The sequence below is a fragment of the Coregonus lavaretus genome (assembly GCF_964263955.1).
Source record: "Coregonus lavaretus genome assembly, chromosome: 16".
Classification (NCBI taxonomy): Eukaryota; Metazoa; Chordata; class Actinopteri; order Salmoniformes; family Salmonidae; genus Coregonus; species Coregonus lavaretus.
Genome location: NC_140003.1, coordinates 44,468,707 through 44,489,024, shown reverse-complemented (window position 1 = coordinate 44,489,024; position 20,318 = coordinate 44,468,707). Strand labels below are relative to the sequence as shown.

General features: G+C 43.3%; 1 protein-coding gene across 1 annotated transcript; it reads left to right on the top strand.

Annotated features, from left to right (window-relative positions):
* Positions 1-323: 323 nt before the first annotated feature.
* Positions 324-18,791, top strand: LOC311144061 (uncharacterized protein). The gene is made up of 8 exons (XM_084180003.1): positions 324-437; positions 1,551-1,691; positions 5,881-6,010; positions 6,386-6,567; positions 6,892-7,040; positions 9,010-9,175; positions 10,877-10,986; positions 16,666-18,791. The coding sequence occupies exons 2-8, from the start codon at positions 1,613-1,615 to the stop codon at positions 17,515-17,517; spliced, it is 1,668 nt and encodes a 555-aa protein (XP_084036129.1). The 5' UTR covers positions 324-437; positions 1,551-1,612; the 3' UTR covers positions 17,518-18,791.
* Positions 18,792-20,318: the final 1,527 nt, after the last annotated feature.

The window sequence follows — 20,318 nt, the reverse complement described above, 5'->3', positions numbered from 1 at the left end:
TCGTATAGAAATCTGTGGTTGGTTGCTCTACACACCGACGTCATTTCCAGTAGCGCGCTGTTATGCGGCGTTGACAACAACTGGGAACTGGGGAAAATACTAGGTCAAATCACGACGTCAGTGATCTTCAGGTGGGAAAGACAGATCTCTCGAAAGAGGCCGGAGTTCCCGAGTTGGATGACTGTTCAAAACGATTTTTCCCAGTCGGAGCTAGTTTTTTTTTTTTTTTTTTTTTTCCGATTTCCCATTTCGTTTGAACGCTCGGAAGTCGGAGATGTCCGAGTTCCCATTTGTTTTTAACGCGGCAAAAAACCTTTGGCATTACTACAAGCTGGCAGCAGTTGCGGGAAGCATCTTCAATTGTGGCGGAGGACTGACTCTTCTTGTTTTTAACTTTCTGTTGCCAACCAGGCAGAAAATGTGAACATCTAATATCGGTAGCTATGTTTTATTGTTATTGCATTATGCCTGGCGTTATCAAAGGATAGCTACTGTTTGGCCTTGGCTTTGTTAGCGAGAAGCTAACGGAGTCATGGTATTAGGGGTACAGTCAGCTAACTTGTGTTGCTAGCGGTTATCATGTTTTGTTCTAACTATCTCTGTTGCACACTTGTTTTTGATCCGGCGGACTCACTAAACACAAAGGATTCGTTTGTAAGTTATGTGCGAGTGTTGGGAGTGTTCCCCTGGCTATCCGTCAATGAATAAAAAAACAACACTGTGCGGTCTGGTTTGCTTAATATAAGCAATTTGAAATGATTTATACTTTTTAACTTTTGATACTTAAGTATATTTTTGCAATTTACATTTACTTTTGATACTGAAGTATATTTAAAACCAAATACATTTAGACTTTTACTCCAGTAGTATTTTACTGGGTCACTTTCACTTTTACTTGAGGGATGTAGCGCAGTTGATAGAGCATGGCGTTTGCAACGCCAGGGTTGTGGGTTCGATTCCCACGGGGGGCCAGTATAAAAAAATAAAAATATATAAAATATGTATTCACTAACTATAGCATATTATAGCATATAAGTCGCTCTGGATAAGAGCGTCTGCTAAATGACTAAAAATGTAAATGTAAATGTAAACTTAAGTCATGTTCTATTAAGGTATCTAAGTATGACAATTGGGTACTTTTTCCACCACTGCTAATTGGCCACCTGAAACGAGAATTAGTGATATCAACTAGTTATGCCACCTAGCTATAGAGGTTTCCGTTTCCATTATCACAAAGCAGCACATTTCTGTAAAAAATAATTATAAGGAAAAGTAACACATTCTCTGACACCATCCCAGGTTGCAATAGCCTAATGTAGCTTGCCAAATTAGGCCGTTTTTCCCTTCATCTTTCCACAATTCCAGCACAATGTTGGTTTGAGTTGTGTGAAAGAAAGTGCTCCTCAAATTATGAATCCCAGTCCCCCCTCAATCGCATAAGTATGAACACTGTTTAACAGCACATGCACAACTCAATCGTCGGATCCTTTGAACCAAGTGAACAAACGCCACACCCAAAGAGACCCATGCAGCCTATCCTGTCCTTTCAGCTAGAAGAGGATGGACGTGAAAGCTGCTGCACAGTGGAGTCAAGGTGGAGGATGGAAGAGTCATGACCACTGAGTGTTGTGGCAATGGTGTCATGACTCCAGTGATATGGCTGGTTGCCTGGTTACTACAGGCACATTCAGGTGAGACATTTTGCATAGCTTGTCCTCCCTCTGCCTCTTGTATGGTATATGTTCCACGGGAACGTTATGGCTTCATGATTGTAGTCATCATTACTGTATTTCTGAGGGGTAATACTTAAAGTAACTGTCCAGTGGGATTTCTTTTGAAATAATGACCTATAATGAATTACAATATGAGTGAAATATTTTTTATTCCTAAAGATGCTAATTTAAGTATGTTAAAAAGCAGCTTTCCTGTGTTTGAATGGTTGGCCGTACCCCAGCAACAATATGGTGTGGGTGTGGCTTATACTTTAAGTTACTTTGAGCAGTAAGGCCTGAGTGGGTGTGGTCTATTTAAGCAGTAAGGCCTGAGTGGGTGTGGTCTATTTAAGCAGTAAGGCCTGAGTGGGTGTGGTCTATTTAAGAAATAAGGCCTGAGTGGGTGTGGTCTATTTAAGCAATAACGCCTGAGTGGGTGTGGTCTATTTAAGCAAAACGGCCTGAGTGGGTGTGGTCTATTTAAGCAATAAGGCCTGAGTGGGTGTGGTCTATTTAAGCAATAAGGCCTGCGTGGGTGTGGTCTATTTAAGCATTAAGGCCTGAGTGGGTGTGGTCTATTTAAGCAATAAGGCCTGCGTGGGTGTGGTCTATTTAAGCAATAAGGCCTGAGTGGGTGTGGTCTATTTAAGCAGTAAGGCCTGAGTGGGTGTGGTCTATTTAAGCAATAAGGCCTGCGTGGGTGTGGTCTATTTAAGCAATAAGGCCTGAGTGGGTGTGGTCTATTTAAGCAGTAAGGCCTGAGTGGGTGTGGTCTATTTAAGAAATAAGGCCTGAGTGGGTGTGGTCTATTTAAGCAATAACGCCTGAGTGGGTGTGGTCTATTTAAGCAAAACGGCCTGAGTGGGTGTGGTCTATTTAAGCAATAAGGCCTGAGTGGGTGTGGTATATTTAAACACTAAGGCCTGAGTGGGTGTGGTCTATTTAAGAAATAAGGCCTGAGTGGGTGTGGTCTATTTAAGCAATAAGGCCTGCGTGGGTGTGGTCTATTTAAGCAATAAGGCCTGAGTGGGTGTGGTCTATTTAAGCAATAAGGCCTGCGTGGGTGTGGTCTATTTAAGCAATAAGGCCTGAGTGGGTGTGGTCTATTTAAGCAATAAGGCCTGAGTGGGTGTGGTCTATTTAAGCAGTAAGGCCTGAGTGGGTGTGGTCTATTTAAGAAATAAGGCCTGAGTGGGTGTGGTCTATTTAAGCAATAAGGCCTGAGTGGGTGTGGTCTATTTAAGCAAAAAGGCCTGAATGGGTGTGGTATATTTAAGCAAAACGGCCTGAATGGGTGTGGTCTATTTAAGCAAAAAGGCCTGAGTGGGTGTGGTATATTTAAGCAATAAGGCCTGAGTGGGTGTGGTATATTTAATCAATAAGGCCTGAGTGGGCGTGGTCTATTTAAGCAGTAAGGCCTGAGTGGGTGTGGTATATTTAAGCAATAAGGCCTGAGTGGGTGTGGTCTATTTAAGCAATAAGGCCTGAGTGGGTGTGGTCTATTTAAGCAATAAGGTCTGAGTGGGTGTGGTCTATTTAAGCAGTAAGGCCTGAGTGGGTGTGGTCTATTTAAGCAAAACGGCCTGAGTGGGTGTGGTCTATTTAAGCAAAACGGCCTGAGTGGGTGTGGTATATTTAAGCAATAAGGCCTGAGTGGGTGTGGTCTATTTAAGCAATAACATTTTACATTTTACATTTTAGTCATTTAGCAGACGCTCTTAACCAGAGCGACTTACAGGAGCAATTAGGGTTAAGTGCCTTGCTCAAGGGCACATTAACGTCATTTAGCAGACGCTCTTAGCCAGAGCGACTCACAAATTGGTGCGTTCACCCTATAATAAGGCCTGAGGGGGTGTGGTATATTTAAGCAATAAGGCCGGAAGGGGTGTGGTCTATTTAATCAATAAGGCCTGAGTGGGTGTGGTCTATTTAAGCAATAAGGTCTGAGTGGGTGTGGTCTATTTAAGCAGTAAGGCCTGAGTGGGTGTGGTCTATTTAAGCAAAACGGCCTGAGTGGGTGTGGTCTATTTAAGCAAAACGGCCTGAGTGGGTGTGGTATATTTAAGCAATAAGGCCTGAGTGGGTGTGGTCTATTTAAGCAATAAGGCCTGAGGGGGTGTGGTCTATTTAAGCAATAAGGCCTGAGTGGGTGTGGTCTATTTAAACAATAAGGCCTGAGGGGGTGTGGTCTATTTAAGCAATAAGGCCTGAGTGGGTGTGGTATATTTAAGCAATAAGGCCTGAGTGGGTGTGGTCTATTTAAGCAATAAGGCCTGAGGGGGTGTGGTCTATTTAAGCAATAAGGCCTGAGTGGGTGTGGTCTATTTAAACAATAAGGCCTGAGGGGGTGTGGTCTATTTAAGCAATAAGGCCTGAGGGGGTGTGGTCTATTTAAGCAATAAGGCCTGAGTGGGTGTGGTCTATTTAAACAATAAGGCCTGAGGGGGTGTGGTCTATTTAAGCAAAACGGCCGGAAGGGGTGTGGTCTATTTAATCAATAAGGCCTGAGTGGGTGTGGTCTATTTAAGCAATAAGGCCTGAGGGGGTGTGGTCTATTTAAGCAATAAGGCCTGAGTGGGTGTGGTCTATTTAAACAATAAGGCCTGAGGGGGTGTGGTCTATTTAAGCAATAAGGCCTGAGGGGGTGTGGTCTATTTAAGCAAAACGGCCTGAGTGGGTGTGGTCTATTTAAGCAAAACGGCCTGAGTGGGTGTGGTATATTTAAGCAATAAGGCCTGAGTGGGTGTGGTCTATTTAAGCAATAAGGCCTGAGGGGGTGTGGTCTATTTAAGCAATAAGGCCTGAGTGGGTGTGGTCTATTTAAACAATAAGGCCTGAGGGGGTGTGGTCTATTTAAGCAATAAGGCCTGAGGGGGTGTGGTCTATTTAAGCAATAAGGCCTGAGTGGGTGTGGTCTATTTAAACAATAAGGCCTGAGGGGGTGTGGTCTATTTAAGCAAAACGGCCGGAAGGGGTGTGGTCTATTTAATCAATAAGGCCTGAGTGGGTGTGGTCTATTTAAGCAATAAGGTTTGAGGGGGTGTGGTCTATTTAAGCAATAAGGCCTGAGTGGGTGTGGTCTATTTAAACAATAAGGCCTGAGGGGGTGTGGTCTATTTAAGCAAAACGGCCTGAGTGGGTGTGGTATATTTAAGCAATAAGGCCTGAGTGGGTGTGGTCTATTTAAACAATAAGGCCTGCGTGGGTGTGGTCTATTTAAGCAATAAGGCCTGAGTGGGTGTGGTCTATTTAAGCAGTAAGGCCTGAGTGGGTGTGGTCTATTTAAGCAAAACGGCCTGAGTGGGTGTGGTCTATTTAAGCAATAAGGCCTGAGTGGGTGTGGTATATTTAAACAGTAAGGCCTGAGTGGGTGTGGTATATTTAAGCAATAAGGCCTGAGTGGGTGTGGTCTATTTAAGCAAAACGGCCTGAGTGGGTGTGGTATATTTAAGCAATAAGGCCTGAGTGGGTGTGGTCTATTTAAACAATAAGGCCTGCGTGGGTGTGGTCTATTTAAGCAATAAGGCCTGAGTGGGTGTGGTCTATTTAAGCAGTAAGGCCTGAGTGGGTGTGGTCTATTTAAGCAAAACGGCCTGAGTGGGTGTGGTCTATTTAAGCAATAAGGCCTGAGTGGGTGTGGTATATTTAAACAGTAAGGCCTGAGTGGGTGTGGTATATTTAAGCAATAAGGCCTGAGTGGGTGTGGTCTATTTAAGCAAAACGGCCTGAGTGGGTGTGGTCTATTTAAGAAATAAGGCCTGAGTGGGTGTGGTCTATTTAAGCAAAACGGCCTGAGTGGGTGTGGTATATTTAAGCAATAAGGCCTGAGTGGGTGTGGTCTATTTAAACAATAAGGCCTGAGGGGGTGTGGTCTATGGCCAATATACCACGGCTAAGGGCTGTTCTAATGCACGAAGCGGAGTGCCTGGATACAGCCCTTATCCGTGGCATATTGGCCATATATCCAAACCCCCGAGATGCCTAACTGCTATTATAAACTGGTTACCAACGTAATTAGAACAGTAAACAAGTGATTTTGTGTCATAGTATGTCGTTGTATACGGTCTGATATACCACAGGTTTTCAGCCAATCAGCATCCAGGACCCAAACTACCTGTTTTGTGTTTTCTAGACACCCTAAATAAAATCTCTCCTCCTTCTTTCTCAGCTATGTGTGATCTGCCTGCTCCAGTGAATGTGACACTCTCCTCCAGCCATTTTGTCCACCTTCTGAAATGGGATCCAGGCCCGGAGTCCCCCGGGGGTGTGTACTACCTGGTCAAGGTTTGCTCTGACGGGTATGTGTGTATGATGCAGGTGTGTCATTCTGTCATCCCAATCTGTCTTCCCTGCATTTGTTCTTTGGGAGATTGAGTACTGTAATCACAACATATTATAGACCTAGATGGAGATAGACTTGTCAGAACATGACTGGGTGTGTCTTCTTGCATATTAGCTCAATGATACACACACCGTACTTACTACTGTGTAATGTTCGTCCAACAAGCAAACAAATAAGTCAAAGTTAACTCAATAAACTTCTGTTGGTCTTGAACCTCTCTCTCTCTCTCTCTCTCTCTCTCTCTCTCTCTCTCTCTCTCTCTCTCTCTCTCTCTCTCTCTCTCTCTCTCTCTCTCTCTCTTTTATCCCTGTGTTTTGTTCCCCCTGTACAGAATGGTTGGAGAGCCTTGGGAGGTGGTGGCTGGTTGTGAGCATGTCGAGTCCCCTCTGGAGTGTAATCTGACTAAAGCATTCTCTAGCCGCAATCACATCTACTACAACCAGGTGTTCACTGTGTTGGGGAACCAAGTCTCACTCCCGGCCTACCAAAAAGGCTTTAAACCCATCACCGACAGTGAGTGTCAGCATTTCCTCAGTCAAGCCAAAGGAGAGCAGGCCAGTGCTTATCAGGGTTGTGGGGGAAGGAGGGACCGGGGATGGAGTTTGTAAGGTTAACGTTAAAATACTTTGGAGTTGTGTTCAGGAGCACTAGCAGTGCTTGTCAAATAGAACCACTAGTAGGCCTACACATTCTCCATATGTACTCCACACGTTCTCCTACGTTCTCCATACGTTCTCCATTAAAAAAAAAAAAAATTCTCCCCTTTGGATAGACTTTAAAACAGCTTGGTTGCAAAGCAACCACTGAGTGCTGTTTGTCCCTCTGTGTGTCCTGTAGCCCACCTGGATCCACCCGTGGTGAGTGTGAGGGCCTGTGGCAGCACTCTGTGTGTGGGCCTGAGGCCTCCTGTGGACGGCCTGCGGGATCTCTACGACAGATTCCACTACAAATTCAACATCAGTAGCAGCACCAGGCTTGGAGCTACGGTGAGGACAGGAAGAGCCAAACCTTTTGAAAATCTAAAACATGCCTAGGGGTTGGGGCTATATGGGTCCATTTGAAATTGAGTGACACATTCACACACAGTATATCGCACACTGCATCATCAGATATGCTTATTATTGCATGACATGTTCTTATTTCAGTGCTAAATATCTCTTCAGTGTGTTCAAGCATGATGCATGGTTTGATTGTTTTAAAAAATATATATATTTGCCACATGCGCCGAATACAACAGGTGAAATGCTTACTTACAAGCCCTTAACCAACAATGCAGTTTTAAGAATTAAAAAAGAGGTACAAAAATAGATAAGTAAAAAATAAAGCAATGCAAATAGTCCGGGTAGCCATGATTAGCTGTTAAGGAGTCTTATGGCTTGGGGGTAGAAGGTGTTAAGAAGCCTTTTGGACCTAGACTTGGCGCTCCGGTACCGCTTGCCATGCGGTAGCAGAGAGAACAGTCTATGACTAGGGTGGCTGGAGTCTTTGACAATTTTTAAGGCCTTCCTCTGACACCGCCTGGTATAGAGGTCCTGGATGGCAGGAAGCTTGGCCCCAGTGATGTACTGGGCCGTACGCACTACCCTCTGTAGTGCCTTGCGGTCGGAGGCCGAGCAATTGCCATACCAGGCAGTGATGCAACCAGTCAGGATGCTCTCGATGGTGCAGCTGTATAACTTTTTGAAGTCTCCTGAGGGGGAATAGGCTTTGTCGTGCCCTCTTCACGACTGTCTTGGTGTGTTTGGACCATGATAGTTTGTTGGTGATGTGGCACCAAGGAACTTGAAGCTCTCAACCTGTTCCACTACAGCCCCGTCGATGAGAATGGGGGTGTGCTCAATCCTCTTTTCTTTCCTGTAGTCCACAATCTTCTCCTTTGTCTTGATCACATTGAGGGAGAGGTTGTTATCCTGGCACCACACGGCCAGGTCTCTGACTTCCTCCCTATAGGCTGTCTCATCGTTGTCTGAGATCAGGCCTACCACTGTTGTGTCATCGGCAAACTTAATGATGGTGTTGGAGTCGTGCCTGGCCATGCAGTCATGAGTGAACAGGGAATACAGGAGGGGAATGAGCACGCACCCCTGAGGGGCCCTCGTGTTGAGGATCAGCGTGGCAGATGTGTTGTTACCTACCCTTACCACCTGGGGGCAGCCCGTCAGAAAGTCCAGGATCCAGTTGCAGAGGGAGGTGTTTAGTCTCAGGGTCCTTAGCTTAGTGATGAGCTTTGAGGGCACTACCCTTTAGCTCAATGCGGATGTTGCCTGTAATCCATGGCTTCTGTTTGGGGTATGTACGTACGGTCACTGTAGGGACGACGTCATCGATGCACTTATTGATGATGCGAGTGACTGATGTGGTGTACTCCTCAATGCCATCGGAAGAATCGCGGAACATATTCCAGTCTGTGCTAGCAAAACAGTCCTGTAGCTTAGCATCTGCGTCATCTGACCACTTCCTTATTAAACGAGTCACTGGTGCTTCCTGCTTTAGTTTTTGCTTATAAGCAGGAATCAGGAGGATAGAATTATGGTCAGATTTGCCAAATGGAGGGTGAGGGAGAGCTTTGTATGCGTCTCTGTGTGTGGAGTAAAGGTGGTCTAGAGTTGTTTTCCTCTGGTTGCACATTTAACATGCTGGTAGAAATTAGGTAGAACGGATTTAAGTTTCCCTGCATTAAAGTCCCCGGCCACTAGGAGCGCTGCCTCTGGATGAGCGTTTTCCTGTTTAGTTATGGCCTTATACAGCTCATTGAGTGTAATCTTAATGCCAGCATTGGTTTGTGGTGGTAAATAGACAGCTACGAAAAATATGGAGGAAAACTCTCTTGGTAAATAGTGTGGTCTACAGCTTATCATGAGATACTCTACCTCAGGAGAGCAAAACCTTGAGACTTCCTTAATATTAGATTTCGTGCACCAGCTGTTGTTTACAAATATACTGTTGTGTGTCCAGTTCTCTGTGCAGACGGAGTCTCTGAAAGGAGTGATTCTAAAGGACCTGGCTCCAGGCAGAGAGTACTGTGTCTCCGTCAGCATCTTAGACAACCAGGAGATTCGCACAAAGAGCTCTTCCTACAGCCAACCACACTGTGCTTTCACTGCTGCCAAGTACACCGCAGGTACACTGTGTGTGTGTGTGTGTTTGTGTGTGTGTGTGTGTGTGTGCGCGCAAATACAGTGGGGAGAACAAGTATTTGATACACTGCCGATTTTGCAGGTTTTCCTACTTATAAAGCATGTAGAGGTCTGTAATTTTTATCATAAGTACACTTCAACTGTGAGAGACGGAATCTAAAACAAAAATCCAGAAAATCACATTGTATGATTTTTAAGTAATTAATTTTCATTTTATTGCATGACATAAGTATTTGATCACCTACCAACCAGTAAGAATTCCGGCTCTCACAGACCTGTTAGTTTTTCTTTAAGAAGCCCTCCTGTTCTCCACTCATTACCTGTATTAACTGCACCTGTTTGAACTCGTTACCTGTATAAAAGACACCTGTCCACACACTCAATCAAACAGACTCCAACCTCTCCACAATGGCCAAGACCAGAGAGCTGTGTAAGGACATCAGGGATAAAATTGTAGACCTGCACAAGGCTGGGATGGGCTACAGGACAATAGGCAAGCAGCTTGGTGAGAAGGCAACACCTGTTGGCGCAATTATTAGAAAATGGAAGAAGTTCAAGATGACGGTCAATCACCCTCGGTCTGGGGCTCCATGCAAGATCTCACCTCGTGGGGCATCAATGATCATGAGGAAGGTGAGGGATCAGCCCAGAACTACACGGTCAATGACCTGAAGAGAGCTGGGACCACAGTCTCAAAGAAAACCATTAGTAACACACTACACCGTCATGGATTAAAAATCCTGCAGCGCACGCAAGGTCCCCCTGCTCAAGCCAGCGCAAGTCCAGGCCCGTCTGAAGTTTGCCAATGACCATCTGGATGATCCAGAGGAGGAATGGGAGAAGGTCATGTGGTCTGATGAGACAAAAATATAGCTTTTTGGTCTAAACTCCACTCGCCGTGTTTGGAGGAAGAAGAAGGATGAGTACAACCCCAAGAACACCATCCCAACCGTGGAAGCATGGAGGTGGAAACATCATTCTTTGGGGATGCTTTTCTGCAAAGGTGACAGGACGACTGCACCGTATTGAGGGGAGGATGGATGGGGCCATGTATCGCAAGGTCTTGGCCAACAACCTCCTTCCCTCAGTAAGAGCATTGAAGATGGGGCGTGGCTGGGTCTTCCAGCATGACAACGACCCGAAACACACAGCCAGGGCAACTAAGGAGTGGCTCCGTAAGAAGCATCTCAAGGTCCTGGAGTGGCCTAGCCAGTCTCCAAACCTGAACCCAATACAAAATCTTTGGAGGGAGCTGAAAGTCCATATTTCCCAGCGACAGCCCCGAAACCTGAAGGATCTGGAGAAGGTCTGTATGGAGGAGTGGGCTAAAATCCCTGCTGCAGTGTGTGCAAACCTGGTCAAGACCTACAGGAAACGTATGATCTCTATAATTGCAAACAAAGGTTTCTGTACCAAATATTAAGTTCTGCTTTTCTGATATATCAAATACTTATGTCATGCAATAAAATGCAAATTAATTACTTAAAAATCATACAAGGTGATTTTCTGGATTTTTGTTTTAGATTCCGTCTCTCAAGTGTACCTATGATAAAAATTACAGACCTCTACATGCTTTGTAAGTAGGAAAACCTGCAAAATTGGCAGTGTATCAAATACTTGTTCTCCCCACTGTATGTGTCCATGCTAGTAGTCTTTGCGTCCTGACTGTCTCTCTCTCTCCACAGACACAGAGATCTCAGTGGTTTTGTGTTTGCTTGTGTTGTTTGGGCTGTGTGCTGCCCTACTGGTCCACACTGGATTCATCTGTCTGAGACAACCCCTTCCAGAAGTACTGGTAAGCTATAGACTGATACAGATAGATCTATTCCAGCCCTGGTTTCAATCAATCAATCAAATGTATTTTATAAAGCCCTTTTTACATCAGCAGTTGTCACAAAGTACTTTACAGATACCCAGCCTAAAACCCCAAAGAGAAAGCAATGCAGAAACTAGGGAAAAACTCCCTAGAAGGCAGGACGTGATTGGAATACTCGATCAGAAGGGGTCTGGGACAAGGTAGCACTGTCTGACGAGTGTTGGGTAACTCATAGCATAAAGTCACATCACAAACCTTAGCTTTAGCGCTTAGCTTTAGCGCTTAGCTTTAGCGCTTGGCTTTAGCGCTTGGCTTTAGCGCTTGGCTTTAGCGCTTGGCTTTAGCGCTTGGCTTTAGCGCTTAGCTTTAGCGCTTAGCTTTAGCGCTTGGTAAAAGGTCAACAGGAGGCTCAGACAGTGGAGCCCTGCACAATTATTTTTTAATCTTCAACATAGAAATGCTACTAAAAATAATTTACTGAAACTTGTTACAAGTGATGGAGTCACCAATGATTCACCAAACAATATTTTCAAAGAGGAAGCAAAGTACTTTAAGCACGTTTTCGTTTAGTCTCCTCCATCTCCACTAACCGAATATAATTGTATGGATTTGTTTTCTATTAAAAATGTAAAATTAACAGCTGTACAGAAAGACTCATGTGGAGGAACTTCTTGATGCAATTAAAGCCTTTAAGTCCGGGAAAACTCCAGGGTTGGATGACATACCGGTGGAGGTATACCAAACCTTTTTGATGTACTCAGAGGACCGTTATTAGCACTCCTATAAAAATGGTAGATTATCAGATACTCAACAAGAAGGTCTGATTTCATTATTACTGAAACAGGACCCAAGTGGTAAATATAAAGATCCAGTCCATTTAAAAAGTTGAAGGCCCCTTACACTTCAGTGTTGTGATGCAAAAATCCTAGCAAAATGCATATCGCATAGAATTAAAAAGGTATTGTCGGATAGTATTCATCCTAATCAGACAGGTTTTTTACATGGACGATACATTGGAGATCATATAAGACAAGTACTGGAAACAATAGAACACTATGAAAAATCTGGGAAACCAGGCCTGGTATTCATAGCTGACTTTGAAAAGGCTTTTGATAAAGTACGACTGGAATTTATATATAAATGCCTGGAATATTTCAATTTTGGAGAATCTCTTATAAAATGGGTTAAAGTTATGTATAGTAACCCTAGGTGTAAAATAGTAAATAATGGCTACTTCTCAGAAAGTATTAAACTGTAAAGAGGAGTAAAACAAGGTTGTCTATTTATTATGGCCAATCGAAATGTTAGCTATTAAAATCAGATCCAAGAATATAATCAAGGGGTTAGACATGAAAGGGCTTAAAAATATAGGTGTCATTGTACGCTGATGATTCATGTTTTCTTTTAAATCCACAACTTGAATCCCTCCACAGCCTCATAGAGGATCTAGATACTTTTTCTAACGTCTCTGGATTACAACCAAATTATGATAAATGTACTATATTACGTATTGGATCACTAAAAAAATACAACTTTTATATTACTGTGTAGTTTATCAATAAAATGGTCTGACGGTGATGTGGACATACTCGGTATACATATCCCGAAAGAAATAAATTATCTTACTACAATACAATTTAATAGAAAGATAGCAAAAATAGATACGATCTTGCTACCATGGAAAGGTAAATAGCTGTCTATTTGTGGAAAAATCCCCCTGATTAACTCTTTAGTCATGTCCCAGTTTACCTATTTGCTTATGGTCTTGCCTACGCCTAGCAACCTGTTTTATAAATTATTTGAGGAAAAAATATTCCATTTTATTTGGAACGGCATGCCAGACAAAATTAAACAGGCTCATTTATATAATGAATATGAATTCGGAGGGCAAAAATTATTAAATATTAAAGCATTAGACCTCTCAATAAAGGCTTTAGTCATACAAAAGTTATATTTAAATCCGAACTGGTTCTCTGGCAGATTAGTAACAATGTCTCACCCCGTGTTCTAGAATGGCCTTTTTCCCTTCAGATTTCATATTCAGATTACAACCTCTCACTTTCGGTTATTTGAAAATGAAATAATCTCCAAAATATCACTATTTTTAAAACAAGCTATAGAAAGTTGGTTGCAATTTCAGTTTAATCCACCAGAAAAGACAGAACAAATAATACAACAAATATTGTGGTTAAACTCAAATACACTAATTGATAAAAAATATATTATTTTTCACCACCAAAAAAAAAAAGTATAATCTTTGTCAATTATATCATAAATAGGACTGCTGGAGTTATGTCACACATGCAATGACTCCAACCAAATGCTTCCTGTAGTTGTTGATCAGTCTCTCACGTCGTTGTGGAGGAATTTTGGCCCACTCTTCCATGCAAAACTGCTTTAACTCAGTGACGTGTGGGTTTTCAAGCATGAACTGCTCGTTTCAAGTCCTGCCACAACATCTCAATTGGGATTAGGTCTGGACTTTGACTAGGCCATACCAAAACTTCCAATTTGTTGCTTTTTAGCAATTTTCATATAGACTTGATTGTGTGTTTTGGATCATTGTCTTGCTGCATGACCCAGCTGCGCTTCAGCTTCAGCTCACAGACGGATGGTCTGACATTCTCCAGTAGAATTCTCTGATACAGAGCAGAATTCATGGTTCCTTCTATTAAGGCAAGTCGTCCAGGTCCTGAGGCAGCAAAGCATCCCCAAACCATCACACCACCACCTCCATGCTTGACCTTTGGTATGATGTTCTTACTGTGGAATGCAGTGTTTGGTTTTCGCCATTCATAATGGGACCCATCTCATCCAAAATGTTGACTCAAGTTTGCCAAAAAGCACCTGGATGATCATCAACACTCTTGGAAGAACGTTCTATGGACAGATGATTCAAAAGTATAACTTTTTGGACGACATGGTTCCAGTAATGCCAGTACTGTGTATATATAGGTTGAAACTGGATGGGCTTCAGAGGTAGATGGGAGGGGTTGATGGTAGCTGAAGGATGGGATTAAAAACAAACAAAAGATAACTTTTGTCAAATGTATATAGTATGTATAAGATGGAAGTAGAAGCCTAAGTGTTGTTGGCTATTAGTTTACTCCAATTAGGGGAGGGGTTGGTAGGGTTAGGGGAAAGAATAAAGGAAAATATATTTAAAAGATATATTTACAAAAAATATATATGGGGGATTGGAAATGATGCACATAATTACATTGATGGAAGTTACAATCTATCTGCACTATTAAAGCTGATCTACCCCCTAAAAAAAAAACGTTTAAAAGTACGACAGAGGAAACAGGTCACACACACACACACACACACACACACCACTGTGATACATGTGGTTGTGCTGTGGTCACATAGACCGAAAAGGCACAGTGTTTACCAGACAGCTGCAGCCCCAGCCTCCTGCAATCAGCTTGGTTCAAACAAAAACCCTCATCTTTCTCTCAGTCTGTTTATCGTATACTTTGTACAAAGTGCCACATTTTGTTACGTTACAGCCTTATTCTAAAATGGATTAAATACATTTTTCCCCTCATCAATCTACACACAATACCCCATAATGACAAAGCAAAAAAAAAATTGATACTTAAAAAAAAACAACAGATACCTTATTTACGTAAGTATTCAGACCCTTTGCTATGAGACTCAAAATTTAGCTCCGGTGCATCCTGTTTCCATTGATCATCCTTGAGATGTTTCTACAACTTGATTGGAGTTCACCTGTGGTAAATTCAATTGATTGGACATGATTTTGAAAGGCACACACCTGTCTATATAAGGTCCCACAGTTGACAGTGCATGTCAGAGCAAAAACCAAGCCTTGAGGTCGAAGGAATTGTCCGTAGAGCTCCGAGACAGGATTGTGTCAAGGCACAGATCTGGGGAACGGTACCAAAACATTTCTGCAGCATTGAAGGTCCCTAAGAACACAGTGGCCTCCATCATTCTTAAATGGAAGAAGTTTGGAACCACCAAGACTCTTCCTAGAGCTGGCCGCCCGGCCAAACTGAGCAATCTGGGGAGAAGGGCGTTGGTCAGGGAGGTCACCAAGAACCCGATGGTCACTTTGACAGAACTCCAGAGTTCCACTGTGGAGATGGTTGTCCTTCTGGAAAGTTCTCCCATCTCTGCAGCACTCCACCAATCAGGCCTTTATGGTAGAGTGGCCAGACGGAAGCCACTCCTCAGTAAAGGGCACATGACTGCCCGCTTGGAGTTTGCCAAAAGGCACCTAAAGGACTCAGACCATGAGAAACAAGATTCTCTGGTCTGATGAAACCAAGATTGAACTCTTTGGCCTGAATGCCAAGTGTCATGCCTGGAGGAAACCTGGCACCATCCCTATGGTGAAGCATGGTGGTGGCAGCATCATGCTGTGGGGATGTTTTTAGCGGCAGGGACTGGGAGACTAGTCAGGACCAAGGGAAATATGAACAGAGCAAAGTACAGAGAGAACCTGCTCTAGAGCACTCAGGACCTCAGACTGGGGCGAAGGTTTACCTTCCAACAGGACAACGACCCTAAGCACACAGCCAAGTCTCTGAATGTCCTCGGATGGCCCGGACTTGAACCCAATCGAACATCTCTGGCGAGACCTGAAAATAGCTGTGCAGTGACGCTCCCCATCCAACCTGACAGAGCTTGAGAGGATCTGCAGAGAAGAATGGGAGAAACTCCCCAAATACAGGTGTGCCAAGCTTGTAGCGTCATACCCTTAGAAGACTCAAGGATGTAACCGCTGCCAAAGGTGCTTCAACAAAGTACTGAGTAAATGGTCAGAATACTTATGTAAATGTAATATTTGTCATACAGGGAAGGGATTTAAACCGGCAGGTAGCTTAGTGGGTAAGAGCGTTGTGCCAGCAACCGAAAGGTCGCTGGTTCTAATCCCCGAGCCGACTAGGTGAAAAATCTGTCGATGTGCCCTTAAGCAAGGCACTTAACCCTAATTGCTCATGAAAGTCGCTCTGGATAAGAGCGTCTGCTAAATATGTAAAATGTAATGAATTAACATGAATGTGTCATACAGGGAAGGGATTTAAACCACATAGCTGAATTAACATGAATGTGTCATACAGGGAAGGGATTTAAACCACATAAACCATGGAAGTGATTTATGCTGCATTCAAAACAACTGGGAACTCTGAAAATACCGAGCTCGGACTGGGAAAAATAGAATTGAATGGTCATCCAACATGATTTTACATCGTATTTTTCCGAATTCCCAGTTGTTTTGAACGCAGCATTAAACCACAGCTGAATTAACATGAACGTGTCGTACAGGGGATGGGGGAGTCTGATTTAAACCACAGCTGAATTAACATGTCATACAGGGAAGGGGGAGTCTAAGCTAACACTCTGCTAATGAAAGCTAGGTTGTTTCCCAACCGCTCACGATTTGATCTGTTCTATCATGAAGCGTCGACCACAGCAGTGCTTTAGTGTTGATGAGGTGACTTTAGTCACAGGCTCACACATGGTGTCAAAAGAGGTGCAGCGCTCTATTGATTTAAGACTGTGTTTTTATCAACGTATTACATTTGTTAAACTTTGACATTTCGGGTGGACATATTCTTATTCTGTGATAAGTGTCTGACTACACATCTCCTAACCTCACAGATGATCTGTGTCTCTTCTCTGCAGAGCTCAATACAACACAAGGAGGAGAACCTACATCCAGTGCCATATGATGAGGAACGATGTCTCTCAGGGCATGTAGTGCCACCATCGCCCCCTTCAGGAAGCACTGGGAAGGACGGAGCGAGTGATGAAGAAGGTGAGGGCGAGACGGAGGGGGAGAGAAGCAGTGGGGGAGGACAAGGATACAAGACACGAGGGATCACTGTCGATCTGACCTCTCGTAACCCCCTCTCCTCCTCCTCCTCCTCCTCTTCCTCTAGAACAGAGGTGTTCCTACACCCCTATCCAAAAGCACACTTCTCGGCATATCCCACTGCCACATCCACAGACACTCAGACCACTGCTGAGACAGAGTCCAACCGTCCTCACGTTCCTGTCTTCATAACCAGCGACCAACAGCCTACATCTCTGCACAGGCCTGACCGCCTCTCAATGTCCCTATCAAACAACCATCCACTGTCTAAACCCTCACAAACCAGTCAGCTTCCAGAGTCAGCTCGGTGTGCCTCACGGGGACAGGACTTGAGCTTCAGTCTCTCCTCAGAGAGAGACACAGGGAATGTAGAGGGATTACATCCAGGGGAGGAGGAGGAGGAGGAGGGGAGCTGCCTGGATGTTAACCTGCTGTCTGTAACCCTAGGTAGGCATGAGGAGATGAAGAGGCAGAGAGAGATGATGGAACCAGAACATCTCTCTCTGGGGGAGCCCCCCGAGCCCACCACTCCCTTCCTGCCCTCTGACACCAAGTGTTGGGCCCCAGAGCCTGTCACAACACAGACACACACTGCTACCTCTGAGGTTGAGGAAGAGGAGGAAGAGGAAGAGGAGGAGGATTCTGGTTACATGAGGCGATGAGAGAAGTCATTTGTTACACAATTAACCAACTATCCAACTATCCGTTCCATTTTTGAGAGTTTTTTAAATGTATTAATGAAAGCCATATGGTGCTGACTAGTGGGCATTCACTGTACTCTTCTGGCCTAAATATCACATAGTCTTCCCAAGGTAGACTGAAGTGGCTTCCTCTCCTTGTCCCTCTTCCTTTATCTGCACTAAAGTTAAAAAAAAAAAACTGTTTATCTCTCCACCATATTCCTTTCACTTCTCCTGTATTTTCAAACCAGTTCAAATGTAAAAGAGCCAATGGATTTGCTGGCTACCCAAAGTCCTTGTTCCGGCCATACGCTATGCCACACCCCCGGACGTTAGTTTCTTCTCCGCAACGAGTCTGGATCTGAGTACCTCCCCGACGATTTCTAGAATGCAAAACACATTCTAACCTTTCTGATTGGTCCCAGAAACCGATGGGTTGGGCCAGTCAGAACACACATGGGTAAAGCGGTATTTAGAAAAATGTGTAATTGGCTTGATGCTCTGATTGGTTAGAGATTATCCAATCGCTGATGACTTTGTTTTGTACAACACCCCCCATTTTGATGTCACCACAAATGACTTCAGTCTCAGACTGAAGTATGTAGCGAACGATAGAACAGCGGAAGAATTCAGTTTCAGTCGTCAGGCAACCAATAGTACTGATTACGACTATACTAAATGATTACATAAAGTATTCAGACAAATATAATTATGTTTTTTACATCATGAAATTGTTAAAGTAGATATTACCTCTAACTAGTTCTCAAGAGGTTGTGCTAAGTTGCTAACTTGAATGCGAGGGCCATTATCAAAAGTTACATTAGGTTTACAAGTACTTTGGGGTTATATATTATCGATGTTCACAGACAGCAATAGAACTGCTGGCTAATATTAATGAGCAAATGTCGATGGGCGTCATTGATCAAGCTATACAATACAGTATTCTGTACTTATTCACAAGTTTAAAGGTCAACATACTTTTTAGTGTTTATGCGATCGTCGTAGTAACCTTCTTTACTTGCTTTTTGCTATACTGTAGAAAACATTTAATCAAACTTACATATTCAGGAAAAAGTAGTCATTTTGAAGAGTGTTTTATACATGTTTGGTAATCAATGCAAAAATAGATTCTGTTTATTGGTAAAATAAATGTAATATTTGTTAACGCCAAGGGTACAATGAATAATACAAACATTTTGTAATGAATCTTGTCATTTTTTTAATGTAATAAAATATTTTTCTATACAATCTTAAAATGTGTTGTATCGTTTGTTATGAACACAGTTCAGAAACTATTCAGTACAACATTAGAAGCTTCATGTTCATGACAGATATGTATACTGTATCCTTCAGACCACAGAAACACAACTAATACAGCATACACTTCAAACATTCACAAATATTATACCAAAATGGACAGCAAAGAAATACACTGAGTGTACAAAACATTAAGAACACCGTCCTAATATTGACTTGCACCCCTCAGAACAGCCTCAATTTGTCGGGGCATGGACTCTACCAGGTGTCGAGGTGTTCCACAGGGATGCTGGCCCATGTTGACTCCAATGCTTCCCACAGTTGTGTCAAGTTGGCTGGATGTCCTTTGGGTGGTCGGCCATTCTTGATACACACAGGAAACTGTTGAGCGTAAAAAACCTAGCAGCGTTGCAGTTCTTGACACAAACCTGTGCGCCTGGCACCTACTACCATACCCCGTTCAAAGGCACTTAAATCTTTTGTCTTGCCCATTCACCCTCTGAATGACACACACACACAATCCATGTCTCAATTGTCTCAAGGCTTAAAAATCCTTCTTCAACCTGTCTCCTCCCCTTCATCTACACTGAAGTAGATTTAACAGGTGACATCAATAAGGGATCATAGCTTTAATCTGGATTCACCTGGTCAGTCTATGTCATGGGAAGAGTAGCTTCCTTATCTACAGTATCTTATCTTCATTCTTTGTATTCTCTAAAACATCATTTTCTTGACATGATTGATGTGTTATCATGTGTATTATCTCTGGTACTATTATTTTGCTCTGCTAAAATATCTCTCTCTGTCTCTCTGACTGTCCTGTTTAATACCTGTCTCTCTGACTGTCCTGTTTAATACCTGTCTCTCTGACTGTCCTGTTTAATACCTGACTCTCTGGCTGTCCTGTTTAATACCTGTCTCTCTGGTTGTCCTGTTTAATACCTGTCTTTCTGACTGTCCTGTTTAATACCTGTCTCTCTGACTGTCCTGTTTAATACCTGTCTCTCTGACTGTCCTGTTTAATACCTGTCTCTCTGACTGTCCTGTTTAATACCTGTCTCTCTGACTGTCCTGTTTAATACCCATCTCTCTGACTGTCCTGTTTAATACCTGTCTCTCTGACTGTCCTGTTTAATATCCGTCTCTCTGACTGTCCTGTTTAATATCCGTCTCTCTGACTGTCCTGTTTAATATCCGTCTCTCTGACTGTCCTGTTTAATACCTCTCTCTGACTGTCCTGTTTAATACCTGTCTCTCTGACTGTCCTGTTTAATATCCGTCTCTCTGACTGTCCTGTTTAATATCCGTCTCTCTGACTGTCCTGTTTAATACCTGTCTCTCTGACTGTCCTGTTTAATATCCGTCTCTCTGACTGTCCTGTTTAATATCCGTCTCTCTGGCTGTCCTGTTTAATACCTGTCTCTCTGACTGTCCTGTTTAATACCCGTCTCTCTGGCTGTCCTGTTTAATACCCGTCTCTCTGGCTGTCCTGTTTAATACCTGTCTCTCTGACTGTCCTGTTTAAT